The sequence below is a fragment of the Podarcis liolepis genome, assembly GCF_965112155.1.
Source record: "Podarcis liolepis genome assembly, chromosome: 8".
In the NCBI taxonomy this organism is placed as follows: Eukaryota; Metazoa; Chordata; class Lepidosauria; order Squamata; family Lacertidae; genus Podarcis; species Podarcis liolepis.
Window position 1 is genome coordinate 30,685,270 of NC_139560.1, and position 27,473 is coordinate 30,712,742.

General features: G+C 41.6%; 2 protein-coding genes and 1 long non-coding RNA gene across 5 annotated transcripts in view; 1 reads left to right on the forward strand and 2 right to left on the reverse strand.

Annotated features, from left to right (window-relative positions):
- The window catches only part of LOC310713420, a 35,961-nt gene extending 33,103 nt beyond the window's left edge, over window positions 1–2,858 (reverse strand). The window contains exon 1 of the long non-coding RNA XR_014529223.1: window positions 2,737–2,858. This is a non-coding gene — a long non-coding RNA (uncharacterized lncRNA). The remainder of the gene's footprint in view (window positions 1–2,736) is intronic.
- On the forward strand, window positions 555–16,043 carry IL7 (interleukin 7). Of its 3 annotated transcripts, none has more exons than XM_083517482.1 (6): window positions 555–2,542; window positions 6,402–6,529; window positions 11,006–11,077; window positions 11,556–11,597; window positions 12,638–12,757; window positions 13,386–16,043. In XM_083517482.1, exons 1-6 carry the CDS (start codon window positions 2,533–2,535, stop codon window positions 13,536–13,538), a joined length of 525 nt encoding a protein of 174 aa, XP_083373608.1. In that variant the 5' UTR covers window positions 555–2,532; the 3' UTR covers window positions 13,539–16,043. The 3 variants fall into 3 exon arrangements, with proteins under 3 accessions (XP_083373608.1, XP_083373606.1, XP_083373607.1); XM_083517480.1 differs by lacking the exon at window positions 555–2,542 and adding an exon at window positions 3,173–3,255; XM_083517481.1 differs by lacking the exon at window positions 555–2,542 and adding an exon at window positions 4,770–5,260.
- Window positions 16,044–16,399: 356 nt separating this feature from the next.
- The window catches only part of ZC2HC1A (zinc finger C2HC-type containing 1A), a 31,037-nt gene continuing 19,963 nt past the window's right edge, over window positions 16,400–27,473 (reverse strand). The window contains exons 5-9 of the mRNA XM_083517396.1: window positions 26,474–26,622; window positions 25,124–25,199; window positions 22,472–22,577; window positions 20,956–21,066; window positions 16,400–19,668 (exon numbers count right to left, since the gene is read on the reverse strand). Coding sequence (XP_083373522.1) covers window positions 19,494–19,668; window positions 20,956–21,066; window positions 22,472–22,577; window positions 25,124–25,199; window positions 26,474–26,622 — 617 coding nt within the window. The 3' untranslated portion in view covers window positions 16,400–19,493. The remainder of the gene's footprint in view (window positions 19,669–20,955; window positions 21,067–22,471; window positions 22,578–25,123; window positions 25,200–26,473; window positions 26,623–27,473) is intronic.

Genomic DNA, 27,473 nt, shown 5'->3' on the forward strand with positions numbered 1-27,473 from the left:
AGAAAGTAAAAGGGGAAAGTATTGCAGTATACTCTACTTACTGAGTACTGTTATGCTGGCCCTTAGAAAGAGAACACTGCAGAAAATATTTTGTTCTGCTATTTTTGGCAGCGTGTATCCAGATTTCTCAGGGTTCGGCTATAATTGCTAACCTCTGAAATTTTAACTCAATAAAAAGCTTGGCTATTAGCATGTGGTTTTTGGGTTTTTTTTGTATTTTCAAGCCCCAAACACAACTTTTTCTGTCTCCCTTCCCTCATCCTCCCTATGTATCAGTGGTGGCTAACCATTTTTGGTTCACCTTTGCCCAGTCCTCCAGGGGCCACATGCCACAGGTGGGTAAGACCATAGTGGGTATGGCCATTTTTAAGTGCATGCATTTATGCACGTACACATATATGCAGGGCACAACTAGGGATGGGAGGATATGTCAATTTCAGTTCCCTCCTGTTTTCATTCTTCCAAGTTCTCCACATTTTGCAGCTTAAAAAAAAAATCATCACGAAAATTCATCAGTATTTTTGTGAAAATCTGTCCTAAACCACACATTTTAAAGTTAGTTTTGACGATCATACCCATTCATATTTACAGCTCACCAATAGGCTGCTTGATATATGCAAATTTTCTTTCAAGTATTGTACTCTTCAAGATAATGTTCTGACAGAACCAAACGTCACTAGGTTACCTGCCTGCACTTTGGCACAAACCTTTAAAGCAAACAGATTAGCTGTTATCTGCAGCGTGTCACAGAATAGGAAGGGACCAAGGTGCGCCATGCCCAGGTTTGTCCTCGCTGGGCTCCTGCCAGCTCCCACACCCCTGCCGAGGGGGCACTCTCAAGTCCAGCAACCCTTGGTCACTCACTGCCTGTTCACCTTCCACTCTCAGGTCATGCACACAGTGCGAAGCATGAGGGGTAAGAGCAAACGGGGCTCAGACGGAGAGTGCAAGTGAGAATTGGCAAGAAACTCAGTTCAGACTGCATGGGAAGGTGAATTTACCTAATCTGCACTGCCCCAAATAACAAGGCAACCTAGGCACTGGGCATCCTTTGAAATTTGAACTTCCCTGAATTTTTACAATGTAGTTCTCCAACCAAGTATTGAGAAGAAAAATGCACATGTAATTAGGGTAAACTCTGCATTAAAATGCATAGAAATGTGAAGACAACATGCAAAATGCATTACATTGGGGGACTATAAAATGTGCGTAACAAGGGAATATGCAGTAAAATGCTGGCTTATTTTCATGACGACTGTTCTCCTATTAATTGCAAACGGAGGTGCACAGGTGCCAAGTCTCTGGGGCCCTGGGTGCCCGAGTACCCACATTCCCCATGATGGGGCCAGGCACCCACAAATTTCGGTGCCAGGGCCATGCACACTGCATGGCACCCATGGTTGCAGAACCAAGTTGGAAATGGGGAGAACCGAATTTAAGACTGGAAAAAATGGGAAAGCAGGGAAACAGATTATCCAGTTACCAGAAGGCAGTGGGAAAGAAGTGACTCCAGGGATCTTGCCCAAGGTCACCCTCACCCCACTCTTTGACCACGCCAGAGTACAACTCCATAAGCCGAGGAACCTTCCCTAGGCGGGGAGGCCAGCCCTTTCTTTCCCCTCCCACCAGCCTCTGCGCTCTTGGAAGCTTCTTGGTCTCAGGGAAAGAGCGAGGAGTTCGCCAAACCTCCAACAAAAAGAGAGCAGCGCCACTCCGGAGAAAGTCTTCCTTTTTGCGCTTTCCATCTCTGGCAAATGGGAACCCGAGTTCCAAGCTCCGGCCCTCCCAGCCCCCTCGGAGAAAACCCCACCCAACCTGACACTCGCTGGCATCTCCATGAATGGCTCCTTCCAGCCGCCAAGCCCCAAGTTTCTTGGCTGCCTCCGCCGCAAACGCTCCCATGGCGTGGCTGGGAGTGGAGACCCGCTTGATCCCACCTCCTCTGCCATTCAGCCGGCACCGTGCAAAAACCCACCCGCAGCGCCGTCCACGCCTCTCGCCGAGGAACCTCGGAGGAGCGCTCAAGAGCTCCGTCACTGCGCGCCAGCGGACCCAGCCTGAAGGGAAAGCGCTGGGCAAGCCGGAGCGGCGGGACGGAGCAGCGCGGCGAGCCCTGCGCTCGCGTGCGCCTTGCGCCGGCTCCTCACCGCGGCGCCTGGCTACAGGCGGGTGGGACGCCGTGCGCTCCTTGCCGACTGACTGGAGCCCTCCGCGGCTAGTGGCTACGTCGCAAAGCGAAACTTAATTGGACCCAGTCGGAAGCCTCCCGGGTTGGGCTGCCTGCCGTCCCCAGAAAACGAAGGCTGAGGCAAAACAAACCAAGAGACGCTGCCAGTTGTGTTTGTTGGAACGTTTTATTTCAACCTTCGCTGAAAGCTTCGCGCAGCCAGCCGGCCATATTCAGCCTCGGCTCGCGTCCCCGTCCCCCGCCCCCACCCCCGGCACTCGAGGTCTCGCCTCAAGGCGGCAGCGCGATGGGCACGAGCCTGGCCCCACCACCATCATGAGCGGAAAACTCCCTCCGCGCGGACCATGTTCCATGGTAAGGAGACGGCGGCGAGGCTCTGCGCGCGCATAGCCCGCTTCGGCCTTGCGTCGCGGGCGCACGCGCCCTGCTCGCCGACCCTTTCGCTTCGGCGCCGCGTAGACCCTCCGCGGAAGACGGGAGAGGGAAGCGGAGACCCCGAGTCGCCCCCGTGGCCCCTTCTCCGCAGCGCCTCTCTCCCGACAACCCACCTTTGCGCTTTGCCTGAGCACGCGCTCTCCTGCTGCTGCTGCCGCTGCTGCTTCTGCTGCGCCTCCTCGGCGACTCTCGAGCCTTTGCGCGCCGCGGGAGAGGCTTCCGCGCTTTTATCCCCTCGGCCCGCGGAGGGAATTTCCCCGCGTTTCCAGAGCGAAACTGGAAGCGCCTTATTCCCAGCAGCGCTGGGCAGAGACACCCGAAATCTCCCGGAGACAAAGGCAGGGGAGTGGTGGAGGACATTTGTTTGCGAGGCGAGGCACGTTGGGGCGAGCGAGTCCTCGGAGCCAAGTGTCACCCCGCCCTCGAAGGGTGCCATTAACCCCGTTCCCAAGTCTTCGGAAGCCAGGCGTCTCCACACGCCGCGCGGAGTCCAGAAAATCCCGAGGGCGCCGGGCTTAATTCCAGCTGGCAAGGCGCGGGGCTTCGCTTCTTCCTGCAGGTGCTGCGCGCCGCTGGCATGGCAGCATTCGCGCCTTCTTTTCCCGTAAAACTTCCCCGGGACGACCCCAAAAGTAAAGCACCAGCCAAAAGCCATTAAAAAAAAAAGATAGCGTTGCAAAAGATGGTAACCCCTTAGTTGACTTTCTCTCAAACAAGGAAATAATAAAAAAAATACATAAGGTTAAGAATTGCAGTGTCCATAAGAATTGCAATGCAAATAAGGGTATCAAAATGAGACTTCTGCCTCTCCAGAAGGGTTTGTGGGATCCTTTCCAAAAATGATCTTGGCCGGCCAGAGCTGAACGTGAAGATTTTTCTCCAACAGGTGCTTTTGCAAGTGCCCTTGGCCACAGTTCAAATATACACAGCACCATCTCTCTGTGTCAGGTGTCTGGGGGATAAACTTAAGAGGACTCTTATACTGCAAACAGTATGGGATAGTTCCATGTACTTATTCCAGATTGTCATTAGTTCCTTAATACGCACGGGCCATGATTTAAACTAAGGGTGGCATTAAAAACCCACCCCATTTTTAGACACCCCCATTCCAGTGGCTTTGGGTCAGTCACAGGCTACCAGCTGCAGTAGTTTTTAGTGGAATCCCAATCCCTAGCAAGAAAAACTCAGAGGGTTATACTAGCTCTTGAATCCAGGCTGGTGCTCTTTTAAAAATACCACTTTTAGGCTTTTCACCAGTTCTGTATCTTCTTTGCTGCAGGATGTTTCACTTTCGATGGGTAAAGAGGAATGAGACAGACAGATAAGGTTGCCAGGCAGCACTGTTTGCTGCTAATTCCCAGAACTGTGCAGACTATGCCCACTAGCATGGAAAAGCTGCCAAGTGAGGACTGTAGAACAGTATTGTGGAAGTTTATGTCGACTGTGTTCCAACTCACCTTGTTCAGCAAAGGAATACCTGTACTGTATAGCTCTCCCCACTTTTTTGCTTGCAAGCTTGTTCATGTGCTTGTTTCTTTCTGCTGCCATTTCTTCCTGTTGGCTGGGAAAACCATGCTGTACAGCAGGATGCTGTGTCTTCTTGGCTTGCCCTAATCTCCACTCTTCCTACCTCCACCCTTGGCTGTGTAGCAGTGATAATGTTCAGAAATAACATAATAGTTTCCCTGCTTGTTGTTTCCATTGCGTTCCTATAGTGCCTGGTTTTGGCCATATGTGTAGAAATACAGGTGGGTGGTGCATGAGTCATTTGTTTTTAAAAATAATTTTTTGAAATATTTTAAACCACCCTTCATTTTCATGGATACCAGGGCAAGCTACAATAGGCACGAATAAAAGGGGATTACAGCTGTAAAAGATTAAGTAAAAGAAAAGAACAAGGGAAAAATTTGATAAAAAATTGATAAAACCAAGGGCTAGGATTTGCTGAAACAAATTTGGAAAATGGGATGTAGAAAGGGGAGGTATGGGGAAGTGGGTGAAGTAAGGTTTAAGAAAAAAGGATATGAAATTATACATGTTTGTTTGTTTGTGTGTTTGTTTGTTTGTATTGTGTATTGTTTGTGTTTATAAAAACTGTGAAAAACCAATAAAAATCTTATAAAAAAAAAACCAATAGGCACAAAAAAACCAATATGCAATAACCCTGGTGGCTGGTAGCTGTTGGCATTGGAAGGGCAGAAGAAAGCAGAAAACCAACAGTAGATGGAGCCAGAGCTGATGACAGACAGAGCCAGCTAAATTAAAGTTTTCCATTTTTTTCCTCCATTGAGATAGAAATTCAACATAGGGTTAAGCATATTGCTCCATCGACACAAGCATTTCTTGCTTGCCTGAAGGAACAATCTGCCCTCTCATCCTCCTGCGAGGTGCACACAACGGGAGGACAGGAGGGGAGCCTCATTGTGCTAGCAGAAGTCCTTGTGTGGGCTTCCATTCGTGGGACTTCTACTACAGTAGTTGAAACTGCTATACTGAGACTAAGGAGAAGGCAGCTGCCATCCAGTGCCATCCCCTGGGCTGGTTGTAAGTGTGAAGTTAAGCAAGTGGGGGCTGGCTGGGGGTCGTCTGAGCTTGATGGGGGCACTGTACCATTTGCCCTAATGGACCTCTGCTGCAGTAAGACAATAGAATTACCTAAAACTTAATTACCAAACACTTAGAAGTGTCTTAAAAAGCCAGAAATATTTCTATTAAGCATATTGCCAAAAGAAATAGGGAAATTGAAAAGAACATTGTTCATGTACGGGATAACGGCGACCAGAATTTTAGTAGTAAGAAATTGGAAAAATACAACAATACCTAACACGGCAGATTGGCAAATCCTGATGGTAGAATATCTGCAGCTAGCAAAGGTGACAGGAAGGATAAGAGGCCAAACAAAACGAATAGTCTATAAGGATTGGAACATTTTTAAAGAATACTGTACTTTAAAAACTATGGTATAAAAGGAAACCTCTTGGCAGAATTAGACTGACCCTTGTATAGATATAAGTTCGTAGGGAGGTAAAAAGAAACTATATAAGAAATATGTAACTGTGTGGTATAAGGTAACCAATAGATAAAGTACAGTGAGACTAATTGGAAGTCATTTTTAATTTTTCTCTTTACAAGTTTTATAATTGGTTTCATTATTGGGAGTATAAATGATGTTAGTCATATTAATTTTGTTGTTTTTTATATTGTTGTTGTTTGTTTTTGTTTTGTTGTTGTATTTGCTTTTTTATTGTTTGCCTGCCTGCTTGCTTGTATGTTTGTTTGTTTGTTTTCTCTTCATAAATGTATTTATTTTAAAACAATAAAGATATATTCACGAAGAAAGAAAAAAAGAAAAGAAGTGTCTTCAAACCAAGTAGAGCAGGCTAAACAATAAGCCAACTTTGAAATGCCCATAGGAAATATGGTTTGTGAATTTCCCCTTTAATAGAATTTGATAAAAGGAATTCCACCCTCATGATTTAGTGCCATTGGCCTAGTATTGTGGAATGATCTGCTCACATAGATTCAGGTGGCACCTTCTGCTGAAAACTATTCCACCAGGCCTATGTAGCCAGTTAAGTATAGATCTTTCCAGTGATTAATTGATAATCTGTTTTCAACTTTTTAATATGGTTTTTATTATCTGAATAATGTTATCAAGCAGTAATCTGTTACATATCTCCAACCCATCACTATTTAATATTAAGTCATATTACCATAGTCAGCTGAGCATATAACTTCCTTGGTACAAGCTGTAATTCAATGTCATTTTGTAATCTAGCTTTTTTAAGGTATATCTTTGGGATTCTGCCACTGTTCCTAGCTTTGGTACCAGTTGGTTCATCTGCTTCCATGAATGCTTTCCTGAAAAAATATGAAATGTTTCTATCTTTCAACATTCGCTTGCTGGTAGGTAACATTTAATATACATATACATACATATATAGAGAGGGGGGGATGTATTTATCTGAGCAATTTTAACACCCTGAATGTTAAAACATTCCCAATGGAGATGTTAGCAATCCCGTTGTCTTGAAATATAGAAATGAGGTGTACTATGTGGGAATCTATGAATATATGGTATCGTTTGTGTAATAAATTACACCTGCATACTGCCCTTCAATCAGAGAGTTCCCAGGACGGGAATATAACAATAAAACCATTAAAAAAGACAAAAGATTTAGTAAGGCCAGTGGTTAAAACAACAGATAACAACAAACTTGAATTGGTTTGAACAGACAAAGTTAACGGTGCCATGGCTTTGCAAATGGCCAGTGCTGGGCAAACATTGAATTGTTGAATCCCCCCCCCCCCCCAGTCTACTCACATGAGCTATCATACTTCTCTCTCCTCCATAGGAATGTATGGCAATTATATTATGAAACAAATCCTGGTGTAGTTCCATGCAAAATTGAAATGTTCTCTTTGAAAGAACTATGACAGGTGAATTGGTGACAGAACATCAGACCCGAGGCAATGGTGGCATTAGAAAAGAAAGCAGAACTAGTCCTTGGTACACACTTGGAGAAATGGGAGATGCTAGGATTCAAGCCTGCCTCTTTCAACTGATAATAACATAAGAACAAATGCATATAACGCCTCAGTTGCTGATTTGCATTAGCATCGCTTTGTTTGGAAGAGATGTGCTTCCACTTGCATCTTCATGCCTTGTGGTTGTTTCTCTCTACTATCTCAGCTGCTGAGTCAACAGTAATTTGTCATTGGGTTGTTGCCAGTGTTTAATACCAAGAAAACAAGCTATGCTTCTGATTACAGTGTTTGTTTGTTTGGCATCCAACATGCAGGTAGCTGAGTTCACATTGAATGTCTTGAAGTGATTTCAGAACTGCTGTAATTCATGGATTGGATCCAAACTAAGTGAGTTGAACTTCATCTCCGTTTAAGTCACTGTTGTTAAACCATGACTAATTTGCACCATTGAAATCAATAGGATCTTAGTTCAACTCACTTACAGTGCAGTCCTAACCATATCTACTAAGAAGTAAGTCCCACAGTTCAATGCAGCTTACTCCCAGGTAGGTAAGTAGGGTTAGGACTGCAGCCTATGTCTGGATCCAATCTATTACATCGTTACCTAATTTGTTATCAAAATTCCATAATACGTTGCTAGGAAGCAGCTATAGTTTTCCTCCCAGAAGCTAATCCTTTCTCTATTCTTGTTCTAGGGAAATGGGTTTTTCCTTGCTTATTTGCAAGTCACTTTCCCATCATTCTGGTGCATCTGTTGCCAGGCATCTCTGTGCCAAAATGTAGGAAATAGAGCAAACATTTTAAATGCCAAGGGATGAATAATTAGCAAACTTTCACAATGGAAAAGATTGCAGTACTGAGACACCAAAACTGGATCTTCTTAAATACTTGTGAGCCAAATTTTGTTTTGTACTTGCTACAGGCTGCCTTGTGGTCATTTTCCGTTTAGATGGAGAGGTTGCCTTTTTAGAGCAGCATGACAGGAAGGTGATTGATTGACACCCAGCCAGATGGGCGGGGTCAAAATAATAAAATTTATTTTTATTTTTACAGAAATTTAGGATAAATTGATAGCAGGATAAATAGACTTAGTAAACTGTTCATTGAGTGTTTGCATGCACTTAGTAAAAGGGATGTTTTGTTTATTCCTGGTCTCTGCTTTGTAGTGTGCTGTGATTGGGAAGATGGGATTAATCTCGAAAAGGATTGTGGTATAGAGGTGATTAAAGTAAATGACTGCAGCTGTAGGAAAAGGGGTTCAAAAAGAGATTGAGAAGAGCTTCCCAATAACCTCTCCAGACTGAGCAAATGGAGAATAAGATGGCGAATGCAATTCGATGTAAACAAGTGTAAAGTAAAGGTAAAGGACCCTGACCATTAAGTCCAGTCATGGATGACTCTGGGATTGCGGCGCTCATCTCGCTTTACTGGCTGAGGGAGCCGGTGTTTGTCCGCAGACAGCTTCTGGGTCATGTGGCATGACTAAGCAGCTTCTGGCGAACCAGAGCAGCACACAGAAACGCCATTTACCTTCCTGCCGGAGCAGTACCTATTTATCTACTTGCACTTTGACGTGCTTTTGAACTGCTAGGTGGGCAGGAGCAGGGACCGAACAACAGGAGCTCACCCTGTCGTGGGGATTTGAACCGCCGACTTTCTGATCAGCAAGCCACCTTCTGATCGGTTTAGACCACAGTGCCACAAGTGTAAATGTAGGTGTAAAGAAGCCCCTTCATATCACATAATAATAGTCATGGGGCCTGAACTGACCAGGCAGTGACTGACCAGGAAAGAAACCTTGGAATCATAATTCAATGAAGATGTTGACGCAGGGTGTGGCAGCTGTCAAAAAGGTTAATTCCATGCTAGGAATCATTAGGAAAGGAACTGAAAATCGTAATGCCGTTATCTAAATTTATGGTACAACCACAAATGGAATACTGTGTGTCGTTCCGGTTTGCCGGTTTGTTGTAAAGTTGGAATATGTTCAGAAAAGGGCAACCAAAATTACTGGGGAGGTTGGGTGGGTGGATCAACTCCCTGGTGCAGAAGGGTTACAGCATTTGGGAGTTTTTGATTTACAGAGAAGGCAAGTAAGAGAGAAGTTTATAAACCCATGTACGGCATGGGAAAAGTGGACAGAGAGCAGTTTTTCCTCCCTCTCCCAACGCTAGAACTCGTGTACATCTAATAAAGCAGAATGCAGGAAGATAAGCACATAGTTAAGCTGTAGAACTCATTCTCATAGGAGGTAGTGATGACCACAAATTTGGATGGCTTTAAAAGGGGATTAGACAAATGAATTGAGTACAGTGGTACCTCGCAAGACGAATGCCTCGCAAGACAAAAAACTCGCTAGACGAAAGGTTTTTCCGTTTTCGATTTGCCTCGCAAGACGAATTTCCCCTATGGGCTTGCTTCGCAAGACGAAAACGTCTCGCGACTTTGTTTTCTTTGTCTAAAAACAAAGACATGTTTTGTTTATAAAGTTAATTTATTTTCCCATCAATTTTTGAACTGCTCTTTACAGTATGTGTGACTTTAAAGAGCAGTTAATAAACTGTTGTTGTACCAAATTTGGCTTTGTTTGGACTTTTTTTGACCATAGGAACGCATTAATTGATTTTCAATGCATTCCTATGGGATTTCGTGCTTCGCAAGACAAAAAATTCGCTAGACGACAAAAATTGTGGAACGAATTAATTTCGTCTTGCGGGGCACCACTGTATAAGTCTCATGGCTACTAGCCATGGTGGCTATGTTCTGCGTCCACAGCTGGAGGCTGCTTCTGAATAGCAGCTACTGGAATCCACCGGAGGGGGAGAGTGCGAATGTGCTGAAGTCCTGCTTGTAGCTTCCTCACAGGCATCTGGTTGGCCACCGCGAGAAAAGGATGCTGGACCAGATAAGCTGCCTGATCCAGCAGGATCGTGTTAAGTTCCCTTGTAGAGTTGGCCAAGAGTGGATGCCACCCCAGCCAGAGCCAAAAAAGGCTAGCTACCCCTTTTCTAACAAAGTATCCAGTTGAATTCCCCTGTGCCATAGTTTTTCTAGCTTAAAATGAAATAAAAAAATTCCTTCCAGTAGCACCTTAAAGACCAACTAAGTTAGTTCTTGGTATGAGCTTTCGTGTGCATGCATGGTCTTTAAGGTCCTACTGGAAGGAATTTTTTTTATTTTGACTATGGCAGACCAACACGGCTACGTATCTGTAACTAGCTTAAAATGCTTATTTATGGATCTAGGAAAAGGGAAAGTCTAGCCCTCTGATTTCTGAGTAAACATGCTTACAGTCAATCTATTAAAACAGTAAGGAAATTCCGTAGGAATAGCAACATGCAAAACTGAAGCAGTTGACGACATACAGTGCTTCCAGGATGTCCTCTCATATGGCTGGCAATAAATCATAATAAAATCCTGCATTAGAACATTTGTGGTGTTCATGTACAGACCTAGATACTTGGGGTGGGGGGAATGCTGAAATAACAAAAAGCTTTTTAAAATGTGAAATGAAGCTAAAGTATGCAGGCAAGCATGTATTTTCCTCTTCAACAACTTCTTTTATGTCTTCCTTTTAAAAAACAAACAAACAAACAAACAAACATATTAATCTATTCTTGAGGTTTGGACATAAAATGCTGTTGTATCCAACTGACTTCATACTGTCTACATGTAAATGTACCCAGCAAGGCAGATCAGTTACTCCAGGCTGATGAACCAAATGGAGGGAAAACAGACCGCTGCATATGAATGCTTGCAGAAACGATTCTCATGCTTTCACAATGGATCTCAGGGACATGGTCAAATCATTGAGTGCATTGAGCTTATTACACTGGAAAAAGAGATGCAGAAGCGTCTAAATTTAAACGTTGTTACTTGCATTCTAATTTATAGGAAAACCAGATTGAACAAAATGATGGATGCAACCGGTCTAACACCAATAGAGTTTTCTGCAACACAATGGAGGTAATGTTGCTTAAAAACAACAACACATTGTAGTTTCTGTAGAGCAAGCACAATAGGAAAGGATTTCACAATTATGAGACATTGTTGACTTTTGGGGGGGAACATCTCCCCCTCCCCCCCCAAAAGTCTTCGGGCTTTTTTTGGATTGAAATCTGCTCAGACGCCATTTTGATAGTCTGATTCCTGGATGCGTTGATGGAACTGCCAAGAGAGGACCTTATGTTGATCTTCACACCTGGGAAGGTGTGTAGGGAAGTGGTGTGGGATGGTGCCAAAGGGAATCCTGACAGCGCCCAACAAAATGATAGTTGTAAATGAATACTTGTAGAAACATTTATCACAGAGTTTCAGAACTGACCACAGTAATGTGCACAAGCCATTGACTGGTTATACAACAGTGGGTTTATTTACACTGGGAAGAGAAATGCGGAAACGTCTGAATTAACATGCTTGTTCCTTGTGTTCTAATTTGTTATAGGTGAATACAACTGGACTAGAAGTCTTCTGCAATTCAGCTTTGGTAATGTTGATTTTTCTGGAGTTAGTATATACTGTATCCTTAGTTTCTGTGGAGCAAATACAAGCAAGGAAAGATACCATAACTATGAAAGACACTATAACTTACTTACTTTCTTCCTTCCCTTTTCCCTGCCTGTGACCTGCTCAGGGTATCAGCAGGATGAGTGTGTTGTCCTTCCAGACTTTCTTATACTTGGCCTGAAGCTGATGTGCTTTAAGTATAGCATGGACAAGCATGACTAAGGCATGAACAGCCTGGTCAAATGGCTTGAGCTTTTATAAAGGCATGATAAAGCATTTTTACAACTCACGGGGGCATTTTGACTTTATCTTCTATTTGCATTTTATATTGTTTCACAGGCAGCACTTACTAGGGTTTGGAAGGAAGGAAGCATCCCTGGAAATTTATGGCATCTTGTAATATTTGAATTTATTCATAAATCTAGGGTGGTATTCAAGTGTAAGCCCTGTTTAGACTAGACCCATTTAAAGTAATAAACACAGCTAGCTTAGGGTCATTCGTTCCAATGAGTCTACTTTGCGTAAAACCTAGTTGATTACAACCCTATATATACTCTCCGTCTGTCATAAAGTATCAGAGCTGCGTATGATATATATATGTATATACTAAAATAGGAAAACCATTAAGAACAGAACTAATCTTGGCACTTAAATTAGCCCAAGCCATTGTGAAAAGTGGTACACGGATAGTGCCCGCTGGCCTTAGAGCTGCACAGGATTACCCAATATAAAAGAAACAGTCCTATGGAAAGTTTAACTGTTTTTAATGTTAGAACAGTTATTTGGAGGCACCAGCATTAAATGGAGAAGACCTAGCAAAGTGTCGGTGTCACTTGAAAGTAGTTTAAAGGAGAGACTGGGAATTAAACTCCACACTGAAGTAAAAGTGGGGCGTAGGGATCAACATATTGAATATTTTATTCAATTTTGAGAGCCAAGAGCCTGAAGGATCGGTATGTAAGAAAGTTGTATCAAGCCTAATAGCACTCCAACTCATTAACATTTTTTTTTTGTTTACAGAAGAGAGACATTCGTGACGTGGCATGCCATCTTCAAAGAATGACCAGGAGATGTAACTTCACTGAAAGTGTAGAGAAGAACATGAATGAGGTTTCCGGTATGACATTGGTAATGCTCAAGGTATGCTTTGTTTTTGCAGCTTGTTTCCTTTCAGCTACTTTTACTTGCCCCTCACATCTGTGCACCTCTCTTTACTTCTGGAAGATTTGACACTGAATTTGCTGATTCAATAACATATCCATCATTTTCCTAGTGTTAGTTAGCATAGTACTTAACTGCTTTTCCCCCTAGCTGATTTATTGAAACACCTTGTACAGGGGTCAGCAAACTTTTTCAGCAGGGGACCGGTCCACTGTCCCTCAGACCTTGTGGGGGGCCAGACTATAATTTCTTTTTTGGGGGGGGGGATGAATGAATTCCTATGCCCCATAAATAACCCAGAGATGCATTTTAAATAAAAGCACACATTCTAGTCATGTAAAAACACGCTAATTCCCAAAATGTCCGCGGCCGGATTTAGAAGGCGATTGAACCGGATCCGGCCCCCAGGCCTTAGTTTACCTACCCATGACCTTGTACAACTTTTTTTTGTTTTGTAGTGGCTTAAAATCTAGCTAGTATATTCTTAAGCCTACCAATTTCAAAATGTTTTGTGTACAGACTTCATATATTGTCACTCAAAAAGATGATCTATGTACACTTCAACAGCCATCTTTTCTTTTCTTTTCTTTTCTTTAAAAAAATATAGGACTGTAACAACAACACTGGTATAAAACGACAAAGAGGAAACCCATGTCCAAATGTAAGATATATCAAAAGGCTCTGTCGTGAATGTTTGATAAAGGATATAACTTTTCAGTTTAAGTTATGTTGGGATCAACTGATGTCACTTTGGACTTAAGTGGAATAGGATGAAGCATTTTAAAGCTTGTTACAATTAAGTGAAGCTTTATGAACTACACAATGCTCTGGTTTTTCAGAGCACACCGGTTTTCTACAAAAATACTTTTAAGCACTGCAACGATGTCCTCTTTGCTTATGCAAATCTTCTGCACCAAGTCCCTGAGAAGACGGCAGTTCTTTCGTTCTTGGGAAGAGGGGTCACAGAGGCAAAAGTTGGAAGTATGTAGTCAAAGCACTCTGTGTCTCAAGGAAACTTTCAACACCAGTGGAAGCAGAGAACTGACCAGTGGGGTGGAGAACTGCAATCTGTACTTCATCAGTCATTAAAACCTGTACCTGCCCTTTAAAATATATTATTTAAACCGACAACTGTTTTAAATGTACAACTGAAACAATGAAGCACTTTAAAAAATACAAAGGAGCTTAGAAAATTATGTGTTTGTAATACATTGTGGTGTTGTTGTTGTTTTTTTAAAAAGTCATTACAAGGGATTTCTTAAGTTACTAATACTGTACTTCATGGATTTCAAAACCACTTTAGGACCAAAGGCAAGCTTGGAAGGAAAAAAGGATGAATGAAGAGTACAGTTTCTTGGTTTGGGGATTTGTAGTGAGGAGGAGTGTAGGTAGCTTCTAGGAGCTAAACTGTGAATATGAGGAAAGTACTGCTGCTTTGTTTTGTGGAAGTTAGAAAGGTACTTGCAGGAATACTCAGGAATTGCTCAAATTTGGGATTGACTTCTTGGGTGCCAGCCATTTAATGCAACAAACAGCCATTTAACTTAAAATATTTAGATTTTTAAAAATAAAATAATACTGGCATTTTACAGCTAGAACGTTTTAATTTAACAAATGCTTTTTATATTTGTCTTGTATAAAATTGCAGAGTTCTGAACTATTTTTAGTATTAAAAGTATCTATATTGCTGTCTCCTATATTGTATCTATATTGCTGTCTAATGATATTTGTAGTGCATTCTAGCATTAACTAGGGAGAAAACAGTCTTGAAGCAGAAAACAGAAAGCTTGGAAGCGGAAAGTTGTTAGCTCTTCTTTAAAGAACAACAACCTTAAAGCCAAAAAATGTAACCATGATCTCAATTCTCAGGGATTAAGCTAAATAAATTTGGAATGCAAACAAAGCACTACTATAACATGTGTAGTTAATAGCTATAAATGCAGTGCTATTTTTCCAGAAAAAGAGGTGCCAGAACTCACCATGAATGCCTCCCTCATCCTCTTAGAATGACAATAGTGCCCACCTGAGAGACGCTGGAACTGAATTTCAGTGAGCTCTCGCTGAAAAAAAAGCCCTGTATAAATGTCTTAGTACATAACATCCTGTTTCTAGGAAGATGTTTGATATCTGTTAAAACTTGCGTCTTCTTCCTTTAGTCAAGTTGAGCCCAAGAGTAGAGTGGTCTCCCTATATCCCTCCCTCTGCGATGGCCAGCACTTGTTCACCTGCCAGACTCTCTGCTGGCTCTTCTGTTTATCATCATGGCAGAGTTAGTTTCTTGGTTTCCCAGTCAGCCTCCTTCTGTGCCCCATGATGTACCTTTGCGCTGCTTCAATGAGAAACGGAAGATCCATCAGGAAGGCAGCCAGGTGTCCCAACCTATGTCACTAGATTGTCTTACTCCTGTAGCTGGGCTGTCTGACTTTCTGCAGCAATCCTACAGAACACATGCACCTAGAAAGAGAGCCAGCGGTACTCTAGCTATCATGCTGTGGTTGGCTAATGTCTTCCCAATGGCTCTTTTGTTCCTCTTCACAGCACTGAGGAGGAAAAGCTGAGGGTTGCATGCAGTCCATAGGTTGCCACCTGTGTTTTACCCTACCTGTGCATTAGACCTGAATTCTCCTGTTTCATGCTTCCAGTTATTCTTATTTCCCACCTGGTCAAGCCAGTAAGGCACACTGACCCAGCTCTCCATTGTAACATTGTACAAGCACTGAAGTATGGGAGTAGACTTCTGTGGATTTTATTATTTTTCAAGAGAGTGCATGGAGGTATTTTGAGCACAAGTTTGACATGGAAAGTGTTATCAGCAGTTTCTTAAACACAGCAAATATACATAGTAGAGGAGTATTAACTCACCTGTGTTAAGTTCTTTCCAGTGCATTTCCAGGTGCAATGCAAATGGGGTTTTAGACCTGAGTAGAGGACTGCCAAATAAGCCTTTCCAAAATCTAAGGTTGGGTTCAGAGTCATTTTCTGGATTCCCCCAATTTCTGATACTAGGCTTGCATGGCCCACTTTTAGTGGGGGCTCCCCCCCCCACTTACTAAATATGTACATGTTGACTATACAAAAAAAATCTTCAAGGTTTTTAATGGCAATCAGTGGTTTGTTCTTAATTTCAACTGATTTTTGACTGCTTTCCTCATTCATGCTGCTGCTTTAAACTGTGTGTATTTCTTTTATATTGAGTTGGATGGATTTTTGATGTAAACAATTTTGTATATTTAATAAAACAAAAATATTTTAAATAAAAATAAAATGTTGGAGGTTTGACTTGCATATAAGCTTAAGCTGCAGGGACCCAGTTAATAGCACACTATATACTTTAACAATTTCTATTGCACACGAATACCCAGTCTCAAACTTTAGGTCAGCTTGCTTGATCAGGGAAGGATGAACCCTTTCAATAGTGTGACAAGCCACAAGACCATTATGTTGGCCCCATCAGGATTCAGTGTCAAGTAGCTTGCCCACATCTAGTTCACATCACCCAGGTATTGAGAAAGATTTCAGGATTGGACAGCTCATGTACTAACTTAGCAGCAAGGGTGCTGCCAGAAAAACAAAACAAAGGAACCTACTATGCAACATTAAGAATAATAATAATAAAAAATGTATGCAACAATTGCTTTATTGTTAACAAAGGACTAGATAACATACAGCAAGCATGTACAGATTGCTTTCGCAATGATCCGAATAAACATTTAGGAAAATCCAAAACGCAAGTCAGAGCAAAGAATAAAAGGTCACATAACTAGAAATTAGATGACAGTTACAAAAGAGAGAGAGGATACAATATATTAAAAGATCAGGCAGATGCAGTAAGAAATCTGTATTGTTAGGTAGGTGTAATAAAGCATCTGTAGAAACACAGGAAAGCATTTCTGTTACATAAATATTTGAGATCTTTGGTGAATGAAGATGCATATGAAGTCTCACCCAAAACAAAGCAATATCCACACAAGACTCTCAAAAGGGTCCATGTAGATCATTCAGAAATTTCCCAACGTACCAGTCATCTCTTTCACAAAATGCAAAAAAATTAAGTGGAATACCAGAGATTGATCACTAGATTTCCACCACTAAGTACAATACAAATTAGCTTTTCTGATGCTAAGACTGATCTGTGCTGCTCTGCCATCTCTCTGCTGCTCGGCAATACAAGGTGTACATTTTTCAAATGTGTAGGGTCAACTCTGTGGCTAAAAGTAACCTGAAGTAACTTTGAGTGAATTCTTAAATATATTGAGCTCATCTCAGTATCATCATTTACATGAGATATAAATCTGTGGCATAACGTTAACGTATTTAAAAGTAAAATTTCAAGCAAATAAACAAGATGTATAATATAACTTACCAGCTTTTCTAGTAAATGAAAAGGCAAAAGGAATGTTTTGAAAAACTCTTGTTTTCCTTAGTATTCTGAGGACTGGAAGAGGGGGAGACCCTTTCATATGGAAACAAAATGTTACTGCATGTTTAAAGTGATTATTTTATAGATGAACCACCACCATTTAATGACAGAGAACCCTATTATGAAATGATGCAATGTCATTGATTGGTTCAGAAATGTGATTCTCCATTAACATCAATAACATTTTCGTTATAAGTGGTTAGGTTTGTCGATGCCTTTTTGATTTCTATCACATGGACGAGCTCATCACACAGAACAATCACTCTTTAAGATTTTATAACGGTGCCTTCAAGTACTAAATCAACACACATAATTATTTCTGGTTTAGGTTGAACATGCCCATTATAGTGATTTCATCATGAAGCAATATGATATATTGGGCTCAGTTTTTTGTTTTAATGAAAACCTTTAAAAGTGCAACTTCCTAAATTATTGAATTTACCCCCGCCATTAAAATGTAACTATATATAATCAAAGATAGTACACTAGTCTACTAATACAGATTGCAGACAAAGTATTCATAATTTTTTTTAATAAAAAGAAAAGGTCTGGAAGGAACACCTAAGAAAAGAGGGAGAATAATGTGAGCTATGCATAATAGTGCACACCTCAATGAAGTTCTAGACATCTTCTCCAGTACTGGTTCAGTTTCCCCACATTTAGCCAGTGTAGCACATCAACTAAGCATTATATAATGGCTGAATATTAGCCATTTGTATAGAACTGAAAATTGGGTCACAGGACAAGGTTTTGGATACTGCAGTTAAAATTGTACTTATCATTTCTGAGCAACCTAAGATCCACAAATAACAACCCTACATCAATGAATTTGTTAACTCTAATAATAAGGGGTCTTCAATTTATCACCAGCAAAGCATACTAGAAAGTTGAAGCAGGAAAAGTAGCTTGATCAACCAGTTGTATTTCCAGTTGCCATTAGTCACATCATTTGAAAAGATGAAAATAAGGTTAGATTAATGTCAGGTCAGATACTACAAAGTGCCCAGCTGACAGGTTAAATTGTTTCTTTTGTAAGATGTGACCACGGCTTAGAAATAACTGTTGGAACCAAAAAGGTCAAAATGATTTTGAGAAAGGCAGAAATGAGGGCTCTTCTCCATAGGAAAAATAATTTCTGTGAAAATGTATGCTATTACTAAGACAAACAACAATACTGATATAGGTTAAGGGCTCCAGTGGGTCAATGTACTCCCTGTGAAGCCAGTTTATTTTGATTTGGCTGCAGAAGGTACCAAAAACCCCTAAGCAAAAGATACTGCAAAGAAGAAGAAAAAGCATTATTCAGGTACCATGTTCTGAAACTCATTTTTTCTACTAATTATTATTATTATTATATAACAAGTGATTCTTTTTCTATTGTATCTTACCATCATTGCAATAGCCACAAAACTCTATAAAGTGGGCATAATAATTTAGACCATACTGGACAAACATTAAAACTATGCTTATGATTTTTACTTGTTATTAGAAAATAAGGAGCAGGGCTTTACAAATAATGGAAAAAAGAGAGAGGTGTAGGAGAAGCTTGATAAAGGATGAGATTCAGAGTACCACTTATACATCCTCCATTCATTATAGTGAGGTTTGCAGGAAAAGCTGCCCTTGGCAATTGATTCCATAGATATCTGAAGGTGAACTATTTTGCAAAACTAAGGATTATATTTAAAGAAAGGAATGTGAAAATTGGCTGGGGAAAATCTGGTACCACACACAAAGGAAGCATCTGTACAATGGACATTATAACATGTTTTGAAAGCAGATTCAGAAAAAAAGCCAATCAGGTAGAATAATATCATAAACAAGATCGGTAAATCTGAACCTTTTTTGTTTGTTAGTAAGGTTTATGAGAACCTACTCATCAAGTTATCTACAGCAGCCAATATTCTCTAGATTCCCTTACTGGATGAACTTATTCGGGGGTAACACTATTATGGGTGAATAAGGAGAACAATGTAAGAATATACAGTAATACATAGCAGGATTACAAAAACAAAACGAACCCCCCCCCACACACTTCTTGAGTTAATTCACTCCATTAAAGATATTTCCAACAGTGTCTCAAGAATACCTTCTTGAATGGCACAGTTTCAGGTACCTATCAATTATATACAGTATATTTATATCTATATAAATTATTCTGCAACCAAAAAGAATTGCTCTCAGAAAATTACTATGGTGTTTTAGCACAAGTTCAGATGGGAAAGTACAGCGCAGAATTCCATGCAGCCATAGCAAACAGAGGAGCTCTCTTTTATCCTGTTTTACAGAAGGTGTTCACAAAACCATTCTTCGAACTCCACATTCACAGCAGAATTTTGCAGATTCCACCGGGTATTTGGCGCCGCATTCGTAACAGAATTTTGGTAACTGTGCAGGTGAATTTCCCTCATTGCTTTTTGAACTTGCTCCATTGACAGAAGATGAGCAGTCTCCACTGTCATATCCAGTTCTTCACCAATTCATTGAACATTCAAAATGGAGAACATTATAGAGATTAGATAAATGTTAACAGTTTATGCGTGATTTGCAAAGCATTCATTCTGACCTTTCCCTTACAATAGTTCTTCAGTAACGTATCATTCCAAAAACATGGCCTTCTTACTAGAAAATAAAATCCCACAATACTTCCTTGCTGGATTATACAACTCAAACACCATGCTAGCACTGGAGAACCTTAGGCCAATGGAATAAACTGAAGGAATCAAATTAATAGGCCCTCGTGTCAAATCTAAGGGCCCAATTGAACACGAAATAGAAGTTCCTTCATCAGGATATTCTGTACTTCTTGCACTGCTAACTGGAAACCTCATTAGTCTTCCTTGTAAGATTAGGAGGTGATATTCAGTATGCCTTCCATGCTATTTCAGCTGATATAAAGCCATTCCCGTTAAATGACTACTAGCTGCCCTAATCTGCCCCTCTACAGAAAGGTTACACCATCTCTTCCCAGAAAACAGTCCTGATTTTTAAAGCAATCCTGTGGGGAAAGATATGGAAGGGTCTGGATCGTGTCATATCTAGAAGGGACATAAAGGACACAAGTAAGCTCAAATTCTGTGGGCATTGGAGTAGGGCAGAGAATAGAAGTCCATGGTGCTATATATAAAGCAGAGGAAGATGCTAGCAGTTAACCTCTGAGCCTCTTAGAATATAATAATTATTGCATTTGTTAATTTCCTGCCTTTCCCCCAGAACCAGGACTCAAGGTGGCATACAGGAACATGAAAAAAACACAGAAATGTAAAAACATAAAAGACAGGTAGCTTCAAATTAAATTAAACTATGATAGAATAAAAACAATATAAAAAAGAAAACTATTAACATGCAGATAGTAAAAAATAAAAAAGCACAGAACTATTAAAATCATTTTCCTTAAAAAACCGTCAGTTCCCAAAAGCCTGTTGGAATAAGGTCTTCATTTGCGGGCGGAAGAACAAGGAGGGAGTCTAGCCTCTCTAGGAAGGGAGTAGCAAAGTCTGGGAGCAGCCACTGAGAAGGCCCTCTCATGTCCCCACCAAACATGCCTGTCATTCTTTTAAGTATTCCATTCTAAGGCCAGTTGTCTTATCCTTCAGTATTTATTTGTGATGTTATCCCCTCTCCCCCCCCCCCCAATCAAGTGTCTAGGATGGATTGTTTTTTTAAAGTGTAACTGCAACACCCCCACAACAAGACATTAATCTTCAGATATATGGAAGCCGTAAATACTTCCAGAAAGGTAAAAATCATGAATTACCTGTTTGAGTAGTTTTCAGTACTATAAGCTTTTCTTTTGTTTGCCATCATACCTATACCAGCATTCCGTGCCACGTTAGTAGGTGCAACTGTCCGTGATTTCATGGACCCTCTAAAAGATAACAGTAATTCAGTTAATTAGGCAGAATTTTGAAGCAAGCAAAAGCTTAGGGTACGATACAGTGTCAACACACAATAAGCTGCTGTGCACACAGAGGTCTCTCTGGATGTAGCAGGGCTTCCAGTGGGGACTGGTGCTTGGGGTGTGAAGGGAGGCATTAGGGTTCACTGACCATCCTAAACAACGAATTGGCTCTGACAACAAGTTACACTGGGATCAACTGCAGTAGGAAGTTCCCTCCCAAAGGTGTGCTGTCATTTAGAACTGTCACTGGTGTCATCACGATGTCAGGTGATTGACAGGTGGCTGGCCCCACCCACCTGTCAAAATGGCACCCTGGGTGGAGAGGTTGGGATCTGGCCTGCCAGATGGGAATAGTTTTCCACCTTTGATACGCAAACGTTTGCTATGTTAAATTATCTGGCTCGGATCCCAAATTCTAGAGGTGCTTAGATGTGCGCATGAAATTCAATTTCTGCAGGCTTCCCCATTAACTTCAGTGGGGAAGAGGCAGTTCCAAGCATTCATCTCCATGTTCAGAGCAGTTTACTACTAACAGAAGTGAACGGGGAAGCTCTTGCACATATGGGCTCCAGTGGGCAGGTGATTGCAGCTGCTAGTCTGGTTCTGTTTTCTGGTTAGATAATTACCCACAAACTAAACTGTCATATACACTGAAGTCTCTCAAACCAATTCCAGGTTCAGTAGCTTGACGTACTGTCCAAAGATAAAAATCTCTACTTTAGATTTGGTTCTTCTCCTTTAAACAAGAACAGACTTAAAACAACAAAGGAGAAATGGGAAAACAAAATTTGGCTAAATGAGAGGGCAGAAGTCAAGCAGCCCCAACCAAACACTATACTAAATTCAAAATGCACAAGAGCCACATACATATTCTGCATAGCATTCTTTTAATTGTCACACACGGTCTCATATCAGCAGCAATTAAAAAACAATGTCTAAATTTATTTTCAAATATAAGCCCTAAACCCTATTGCTGCTAATACGTTTATCTGCTTTTCATGCAGAGATCAAATACTGCCACCTAGAGTACAAGAGAAAAATATGCGTTTGTTTGGGGCCGTTAGCCCAAATTAGCATTGACTATTGATATCAAGAGCTTCCTGCTGATGTTCCTCCATTGCTTCTACCACACAAACATTCAGCAACAAGAGTAATCGCAATACACAGAATATATTGATTGACACAGCGCCTGAGAATCTGTGTGAGACAAACTGATTTTCAACCTAGCGATTTTCAACAAAATATTATTGTGCTGCACAGGTTGTCCCTGTATTTATAAAACTCACTCTTTTACATAGAAACCACCACGAAGGACAAAGTATTCAAAGGTGTTTATTAAATACTATGCGTACAGCGTTAACTGTGCACTTACCCTGTTTGGGGGCTTGTCCTTGTTGAGTTTTTATGAGCTGGAGACAAACTTTGGATTTTACTTCCCACTGGCCCACTTGCAGACAGAATTTTATTTGCAGGTGTACCTTTTTGAATAAACACGGAAACATCATTTCTGTGCTTAGCAGCTTTACTTTATTCTTACTTCACATCATGAAACTACATGTGATGAGGGAGTTTCTGTGACTTGATACCCTGAATTAAGAGGAGACGTCAGAGCTGACAAATAGGATTGCAGCTGCAGTACTGCTGGGTGGGTGGGTGTTATCCTCCTCCCCAGTACAGTTGTACCTTGGAAGTTGAACAGAATCCGTTCCGGAAGTCCATTCAACTTCCAAAATGTTCAGAAACAAAAGCGCGGCTTCTGATTGGCTGCAGGAACCTCCTGCAGCCAATCGGAATCCATGGAAGCCCCATCGGACGTTCAGCTTCCAAAGTACGCAAACCAGAACAGTCACTTCCGTGTTTGCAACCTTCGGGAGCCAAAATGTTCAGGAACTAAGCTGTTTGACCTCCAAGGTACGACTGTATTAGTCCTAGTGAAGTACAGTGGTACCTCGGGTTAAGTACTTAATTCGTTCTGGAGGTCCGTTCTTAACCTGAAACTGTTCTTAACCTGAAGCACCACTTTAGCTAATGGGGCCTCCTGCTGCCGCCGGAGCACGATTTCTGTTCTCATCCTGAAGCAAAATTCCTAACCCAAGGTACTATTTCTGGGTTAAGCGGAGTCTGTAACCTGAAGCATATGTAACCCGAGGTACCACTGTACCTTAATTGTGAGTCTCCCCAACCTTCCCCTGCTGTAAATAAACAGCAACTTCAGGATAGGCAGATTTTGACCGAGAAAGCAGCAAAGCTGGGCCAGTGGGGAGAGGAAGCATTGGCCAATTGAGGCAGAGAGAAATGAAGTCCAGAGTTATTCACTATAAAGAGCACCGAAGTGACCCTGTAACTGCCTAGTATCATCTTAGCAGGGCAATCATGGAAGATAATGACTTGCCCAGAATTATTATCCAGAAGACTTCAGGCTGTGTGGGGGTTATGAACATAAAAATACTTTTTCTGTATTAGAAAAAAATACAGTTCTAGTTCAGCATCCTATTTTTCATAATAGCCAACTAGATTTCAAGCCACGTTTCCCCATCCAAACCCAAAGCTCTATGCAATAGAACATGCTGACTCATTATTCAGGAAGCAAATCAATACCACAAGCAAGGCTAGCTGCCCTACAAGTCATAATTTAATGTATTTTACAGTAGCCATGCAAATGTTTAAAAATAAATCTGTCTGTTTTCCAGCATTCCCCACTGTTTGATACATCATCTTCCTACCCAATCACTGAAATGTTCATCTCAAGTCAGGACGAACAAGCATCATAGTTTCTTTGTGTAGTTTTAAATGGCTACAAGAAGCAGCCACAACAGGCACCGCAAGAAAGCAAGAGAGGCAATGTACCCTGTCTCGAAAGCGTAGCTTTTTCTCATCTCCTACTCTCCTAGCGGTAATACTTCCTTAGTAACAGGCCTGAAAGCACTGAACAATTGTTTTCAAGATTCTAGGTAAAGGTAAAGGGACCCCTGACCATTCGGTCCAGTCGTGACTGACTCTGGGGTTGCGGTGCTCATCTCGCTTTATTGGCCGAGGGAGCCGGCGTACAGCTTCCGGGTCATGCGGCTAGCATGACTAAGCCGGTTCTGGCGAACCAGAGCAGCGCACGGTAATGCCATTTACCTTCCCGCTGGAGCGGTACCTACTTACACTTGACGTGATTTCAAACTGCTAGATTGGCAGGAGCTGGGACCGAACAACGGGAGCTCACCCCGCCGCGGGGATTCGAACCGCTGACCTTCTGATCGGCAAGTCCTAGGCTCTGTGGTTTAACCCACAGCGCCACCCACATCCCTTTTCCAAGATTCTACATCTCACCTTTAAAGCAATAAAATAAATCTTTCATCTTTTAAAATGTGATGACTGAGAAGAGCACAAAGAGTTTATCACAGTATGCAGCCTCAAAGCATTCACTCAATCACCTTCTGGTTATACTATACATAGTTGAGCCACTGGTCTACCTAGCTCAATAGTGTCTACACTGACAGGCAACAGCTCTCCAGGGATGTCTGCACATATCAGAGATTAATCCTGCTACTGAACTCTGTAGCAACATTTGCAAGTAAGAAGCTCCATGGGAAGGTGTATATCATTGGCCTTCTGTTTCAACTTGAATTTTTTCAGCCATGAAGATAAACACCAATAAACCATGGGAGAGCTGGGGTGGGGAAACCAGATGTGGTTGGTTTGCAATTCCCATTAGCTTCTGTCCGTATGGCCAAATGCCAGGGATAATGGGAGGTGCAGACCAACAACCTCCTGAAGACTACAGAAGTTTGCATGCACATTGCAATGGCTTGGGTCCTTGATTCACATAAAGTAATGGCTGCAACAGCCATCTGTAGACATCTTGTACCAAGGATTCCTCAGCCCCCGGGAACAGAGAAAATGGGGTGGCAGGAAAACTGTGTTCCATTCATGGAAAGAAAATCAGGATCCAAGCCATTATATCTGTTAGCCTTGAGGCAATATTTATTCATGCATTCCTGATATGCAACCACAAGAACAATTTTATTGGCATTACTTGGTTGTGGTAAGCGTGATGAGGCTGGTGGTGTTATTCCTGATGGAGGCATCTTCTTTACTGATGGCGACTTGTACTGAAACAGACACAAAAACCAGTCACTGAACAGCTCAGTCATACAGTTCCATGTCTTGAAATACTGTAATGATCAATAGCTCTGCATCTCATGGGGTGTTTGCAAATGTACCATAAAAATAGGGTTCGAAATGCTGTGGTTTTTTCACTTCATCCAGGAAAATCTAGCGTCTACTCACCTATTACTATGAAAAGAACAATGTACGTACCAGATATTCCAATGCTGATTTAAGTAAAGGCTGAGTGATCATCTTTTTATATGTTCGTAAGAAAATGAAAGCTGTGCTGGATCAGGCCCAAGGCCCATATCATCCAGTACTCTGTTCTCACAGTGGCCAACCAAACATTCCTGGGAAGCCTGCAAGCAGAACCTGAGTGCATCAGAGCTCTCCCTACCTGCATTTCCTAGCACCTGGTACACACAGGCATGATTCTTATAGTGGAGGTAGAACACAGCCATAATAGCTAGCAGCCATTGATATCCTTGTCCCTCATTAATCTGTCTAATTCCCTTTTAAAGACATTCAGGGTGGTAGTTACCACCATCTCCTCTAACAACAAATTCCATAATTTGACTATGTTTTGTGTGAAGCAATACGGACACTTCCAACATTCATCTTCACTGGATTTCGATCAATTCCAGTACAGTCGTACCCTGGATCCCAAACACCTTGGTACTCGGGCATTCTGGCTCCCGAAAACCGCAAATCCGGAAGTGAGTGTTCCGGTTTGTGAACGTTCTTTGGAACCTGAACATCCAAAGGGGCTTCCGCGGCTTCTGATTGGCTGCAGGAGCTTCCTGCAGCCAATCAGAAGCCGCACTTTGGTTTCCGAACGTTTTGGAAGTCGAACGGACTTCCGGAACGGATTCCGTTCGACTTCCAAGGTATGACTGTATTATAAAAGTGGGAGGAAAACTTTTCTTTACCAACTTTCTCTACACCATGCATAATTTTATACACCTCTATCAAGTCCTCCAATACTTGCCTTTCCTCTAAGTTATAAAGCTGCAAATGTTGTCACCTTCCTCATAGCAGAGTTGTTTTATCTTCTTGACCATTTTGGTTGCCTTTTCCTGCTCCACAATACCCTTCATGAGGAGAAGTGACCAGAACTGTACACAGTATTCCAAGTGTGACTGCCCCATGGATTGGTATAACAGCACAATGCTACTGGCTTTTCAATTTTTAATCCCTTTCCTGATGATCCCTAGTATGGAATTACTTCACTTCAGGCAGGGTTTATTATTCATCTGAGCAAATAATAATCATTCACCTGCGTTCGGGTAGGAAGCTTCCCTTTAGAATCAGTAACCACTTTTCCTTTATTAGTAATACGCGCTGCCTGTTCTTTGCAGAAATTGATGTGCCGATCAGCTGCACTTTCATTAAATCTTCTCTGGCAATATGGGCACTGGATATAATCTATATTCATCAGCAATTCATGAAACACAAAGAACAGTACAGGTTATTTATTAATTTAGCCACTCTGCTTTTATCCCAGCTTTAACTCTAGACCAGACCCACAAAGTGCATGACAATAAAAACAGAAAACATAAAACTGCTATAATATCTGAAACAGCATTATAATTTAAACCTGTTAAAAATCAAAAGCAAGTCAGTAAAAATCAATGAAGATTCCTGAGTATTGAAGCCATCAGCATTCAAAAGCCTTCCCAAAAAATGCAAATAAAAGCCAAAAGCAAATGGGTCTTTGCTTTTTAAGGAGGCAGGTCCATGTGATAGAGGCCACTATTAAAAGAAGTCTGCTGAACAATACAAGCCTAGCTTTTGAGTGTTAATGCAGGAGGAGTAGCTGGAGCCTGCCTGACCACCTAATCCCAAAATATCAAGTTGGAGATTGACAAATAACTCCTAACCCTAAGGGACCTAGAATATGATTTTTCTATAAAGGTTTAGCCACCACCTCAACTACTGGGACAGGCAATGAAGGGAGATTATCACCTCTCAACTTGTCTTCAGTCGAGACTTAACAAATCAAGTTGGGCAGGAGTCAAGCAAGCAGGTAATATGTTAGACCTTTCCAATAATCCTACAGCTTCAGATGATGAAAGTTAGAATTTATGCAAACACACACAACTGATTAATGCATTGGATGTTTCCAATACAGTCGTACCTCCATTTATGTATCCCTCCAGTTATGTAAACTTTGGGATATGTAAGCGGCAAACCTGGAAGTATACTTTTGTGCTCTATGTACTGCGCGTATGCGCAGAAGTGCCACCTCCGGCAGCAAATTCCTCGGGCTGCGGCCG